The 5,148-nt window shown below is 34.7% G+C and overlaps 1 protein-coding gene across 2 annotated transcripts in view; it reads right to left on the bottom strand.

Annotated features, from left to right (window-relative positions):
* Positions 1-68: 68 nt before the first annotated feature.
* The window catches only part of LOC106872137 (uncharacterized), a 26,450-nt gene continuing 21,370 nt past the window's right edge, over positions 69-5,148 (bottom strand). Inside the window, exons 4-6 of one of the 2 annotated variants that reach the window (XM_052965660.1) lie at positions 2,714-2,808; positions 1,099-1,228; positions 69-508 (exon numbers count right to left, since the gene is read on the bottom strand). In XM_052965660.1, coding sequence (XP_052821620.1) covers positions 320-508; positions 1,099-1,228; positions 2,714-2,808 — 414 coding nt within the window. In that variant the 3' untranslated portion in view covers positions 69-319. The remainder of the gene's footprint in view (positions 509-1,098; positions 1,229-2,713; positions 2,809-5,148) is intronic. The other variant, XM_014919009.2, reaches the window with a different exon arrangement.

The following is a 5,148-nucleotide window of genomic DNA, read 5'->3' as shown; positions in this document are numbered from 1 at the left end:
GTAGCTTGGAATCAGTAGTTCTTTGACTGCTATTTCTAAATTCTCAGTATGTTGGAGAAGCAACACACACACACGCACGCACGCACACACATACACGCACGTACTACTACAAACATACATATATGTACATATGAGTGTACATATATATTTATACACACACGCACACACTAACATGTATGCATACGCTCACACGTACATAATTTATGTTCTTCCTGCGTGTATACATGTGTGCGTGTGGATGCGTGTGTGTGTCTGTAACCATGTGTCCATTATCATTGTTGCTGCTGGTTTCATGTATAAACCGTGTCCAGATAGAGTTTTATAAGTGACTGACTGTCTCTTCTTCTTTCTGAACTGATGTCTGGTCAGGGAGTTTTATATCCATTGCAATATTTTCCTGACCACTGGACAAATTTCTTACTTTATTCTTTTGCGTTTTTGGCTCTTCTTCTCCAGTACTTTTGCTGAGTTTCAACTCCTCGTTCATTTTCTGAAAGATATTTGGTACCTAATTAGGCGAAATAATAAAATAATGAAAATGATGATGACGTCAACGATGATGATGACTAAGACGTGATGGCTTTGATGATGAGTTAAAGAAGCTTGATGGCGTGTTAAAGCAAGTTAAAGAAAGCATGACGGCTTGATAAGAAGCTTGCTTCCAAATCACAGAGTTTCTAGTTCAGTCCCACTGCGTGGAAACATGGTCTAGTGTCATCCACTAGAGACCTCCCGACCAAAGTCTTGTGAGTTGATTTGGTAGACAGAAAGTAAGAGAAACCGTCATACACATATATGTATATGTATGTATGTATGTATGTATGTATGTATGTATGTATGTCTCTTTTATTTTTTAGTTACAATAAATCTTCCACTTGTGAGTGTAGGTGTATGTATGTGCATGTATGTGTGACCTTGCGTTTGTATATGTGTATGTGCGTATGTGTCGGATGGACCGCATCTATTATTTTAATTAAAAACTAGCCAAATCATAATAATCATTAATTTATAATTTCCCCAACTATCTTATAAAATGAAATCAAGTAATGAATATTTCATCACAAAACATTATGAATAAAATGTAGAAAAACGTCTTACATAGACTTTTCTAAACGCGAAAATTGTGAAGACTGTACTTAAACCACACAAACAGGCACTTCCTATTAAAGTAGTCAGACATATGATCATAAGTGAATACTTATGACACTCTCCAACACTGGGGTAAGGCCTGTAAAAGACAAAAGCGGTAAATGTCATAAATTTTTTTGTAAGCGTGTTGTGTCGGCTGTTATTTATAGCTTTATATATTAGTATCTAAGTCTTATTGTTGGTCAAGTTAAGTCCTATAGTAACATTCGTGTTATAATGAGGTTTGGATCAAAATTTTGATTTAAAAACGGAAACTTAAATATGGATGATTTCAGATTGGTTGCTGTTGAAAGATGATTCCACCATAATTTTGACAAGCTGAATATCAGTTAGGAATGATATATCTAACATACATCTATAAACTGATAACATACATATTCGTGTCTGTATTTACTGATAAACTTGCATCTTAAGATAACTGAAACACACTATTCAGTCGTTTGACTCACTTGTTTCCTGAAATGATATTTTATTTTCAATTATTTTCTGTTACTATTTGATATAGGCGAAATTTTTACTTCTTTATTTGTGGTTCATTTATCCGTTGATTTTCCTTAATTTATTTCATGGTAGTATTTCTTGAGAAAATTATTACATTGAAATGCTCCGTAAAATCCTTTCTTCCTGCCATCGTCCTTAGTTACATCTTCTCTACATGTGTATGAAATTATTGTTAACAGTAAAGTACGGTGAAAAATCAGTTCCCTTCTGTTTCTTTTTTTTTACTCACTGTTTACAGAAGGTGGCAAGATGGGCGGCACCAATATTAATCCATTGACTCACAGTATTAAATATGTTAGCACTGCTCCTATTGTTTAGTTTTCATGCAGAGCATGGAGTGCTCTTGGCTATTTTTCCCTGAGTCCTTAGACACAGTGTCACGACGAAATAAATACTATGCGACGGTTGATTTCATTCTTCAGAGTTTAAATCCTAATGTTGTCGACTTTATTTTCATCGTTCTGAAGTTGATAAAATAATCCTTGGAAATAATTGGAGCATATTCGATCGATTAAATGCTCTCCCTCGCAAAAGTATTGTTTTTATAGTAAAACAATATTTGTAGAGTTTCAGGATCCCGAATATAATGTAAAACAGTTATTAAACAAAGCCGATCTCTTTTTGAAACGTGGAGAATTTTATGTCATCTGAGGCCATAATGGCTTATCATTTGTTGCTTTATGGTTAGTTAATTGTGTTAAATCCCATAAAATACAGAATAGACATCCATAAACAAATGCCGTTCAGTTTATTTCTTAGCCAACCATTCAAACAATGAATTGTTTATATACTCCTGATTACATTACATAACTATTTTGAAAAGAATTACAATGAATTTCTATTCTTCTAAACATATATATTTTTTTCGCTGTAAAGCAGTTTCCCAAACCACCTACGACTTCATGTGTTACTGAAATATCGCTCTTATTTGGGTGACAATGTTGAATACTTAGGCAGAGCAGCCTCAAATAACGTGTTTGAACAGTGTAATTGGGAATGTCACTGGATACGAAAAAAAAAAAAAACAATATAAATCAACACAAACAATTGAATGCATACTTACTTGCAGCTGGTTTGATAAATTACCATGACAGAATAATATGTTGAAAAGCAACCCAGAACAAAAGACACTGCAGAAACTCCAATATGGCTTGATAACTGTTTCATTCCGATAAAAATAAAAAATAAAATATTAAAAAAATAAATGCTTTAAATTGTTGAACTTTGTAAAATATTCAATATGTTTGTTGAGCTATAGAAACTGATACCATGATAGAAATCATAAACTCTATACGAATCATATGGGGTTATGCCTCGCTGAAGGATATTTCTTATATGTAGGGGCAAGCAGCTCCGTCCGTGCGATAAAGGAATAAGTATATATATTTATATAATTCACACACATAAATACACTTACACATACACATACCTGCTTACCGATCTGGAACCGCCATACATTGATGTGGTAGCCATTAAAGAGACTACAATTTCTAGAATGCACACATTCGCACTTTTATTTGATTACAATGATGATTACACACGTTTTAGTTGGTTTGGACCGAACAGCATAGTATTAATTTTCAGAATGGTCTGGTTCTCGAGTAAGGGACAAACATTCTGGATTTAAATAGTAAGTCGATGCTCCTGTACATGAAAAGAAATGTTAAGGTTCTACTGAGATTGGGTGACCACACGTTATTTAAAAGACATCTAGAAACATTGTGGGCAACGTCCTACTCGTTAGTATTAGTGAGCGATTACATTTGGCATGTTGGGTGCACGCTGAACTTGTGCAAGAGTATTCAATAGGCGAAAGAATATGAAATTTTTGGAAACTTGATTAGGCAGCTTTCTTACAAATACTGGATGACCTGAATGTGCCAATATGAACTTGAATAAAAGCCCCGGTTCATCCAGGTTATATCTAAAGTACTTATTAGCTCAAAGGTTAAGGAGTGTGTGACCAAAATTTCGGCTTTTCATTTCTGTCTTACAGACTTGCTATACAGAGATTCATGCATATATACACATCATATATATATATATATATATATATATATCAAATTTACAGAAAAACAAAAGACGAAAACAAGTGAAGGGACAACAAGCAGGTGTATTAGTTTAACGCTAGGGAAAAATGGAAAAGTCTTTTATGTTTCGAGCCTACGCTCTTCGACTGAAAGAAATAAGAGGAAAAAATGGAGAGAGAATGAAAAAATCGGAGAGAGAAAAACTATGTAGAGTTCATATATATATATATATATATATATATATATATATATATATATATATATATATATATATACATGTACGCAGACATAACAGAAGTAAATAGACACTCTTATAATCGCTAAAATTTATTTAAATCTGAAATTATACATTCAAATTATTCATTAAATGTTATAATATGAATATTTAATATTTAGTAGACATACCCCTTGCATTTTTCAATGCAAGGACTCTGTTAAGCATGTTAATGATCAGATGACGAATATTCTCTGGAGGAATTTCTTGCCAAGTTTCATGCAATAATCTCAAAAGATCTGGCTTTGAAGATGCTTTCTTGTCCTTTTTATGAAGTGTCCTGTCCATTATGTCCCGGAGGTGTTCAATAGCGTTCATATCTGATGATTGGCTTGGCCATGGAAGCTTTTTAATACCATTCTCATTCAACAAATCTTGGGTCATTTTAGTCCATAAATAGTCTTCTTTAATCATTTCACCACTGGAGAAGATTAGAAGGAGTCCTTTCTGCCACATGGACATATATCTATCTGAGTTTATGTTTCCCTTACACTCCACCAGCTCTGATTGACCATTGCTCCAAATTGCTCCCCAGACCAACACAGAATAGCTGCCATGGTTCATTGTTGGTTGCAATCTTTTCAGGTCAAATTCTTGATCACAGTCTCCAGACCCATACTCAACCACTGTCAGGAAATACAGCAAATCTGGACTCATTGGAGAATATGACAGGGTCCCAAAATGCTAGTGGCCTCTCCATCATCTCACTGGTCCAATCTTTTCTCTGCTTGATATTGGCTGGTTAAAGAAGTGGCTTCCTTCTTGCTGCTCTGCCATAGTAACCAAGTTTGTGGAGATACCTGACAGCTGTTCTGGGACTGACATCAACGTGTTCTGTTATGTCAGAGGCCTTGCAACGAGGATTATCCTCCACACTTCTCTTAACAAAGAGGAGGGCCCTGGTCAACTTGGGCGAGGTGATGTGGACTCCTTCCCCTCTCTTGTGAATTGCACAATCACTCCCTTAACTGTAGAAAGCGGGATCCCAAGGTTTTCTGCGATTTTACGTTAAGACAACTTTTAGATTGACCCGCAATACGGCCGCTTTGAAATTTGGATAGTTCGAAGGCTTCTTTTTTACGAGGCATGATTAAACAGTCATATAAAGAACCTGAATCATATCCATTAATAAAAAAATATAAAACTTTCAAGTTAGAATAAACATAAAACGATATTTTATGGGGTGTCTATTTA

The sequence above is a fragment of the Octopus bimaculoides genome, chromosome 2 (genome assembly GCF_001194135.2).
Source record: "Octopus bimaculoides isolate UCB-OBI-ISO-001 chromosome 2, ASM119413v2, whole genome shotgun sequence".
In the NCBI taxonomy this organism is placed as follows: Eukaryota; Metazoa; Mollusca; class Cephalopoda; order Octopoda; family Octopodidae; genus Octopus; species Octopus bimaculoides.
The sequence above is the reverse complement of the archived record's forward strand: the minus strand, read 5'-3'. Positions and strand labels throughout refer to the sequence as shown.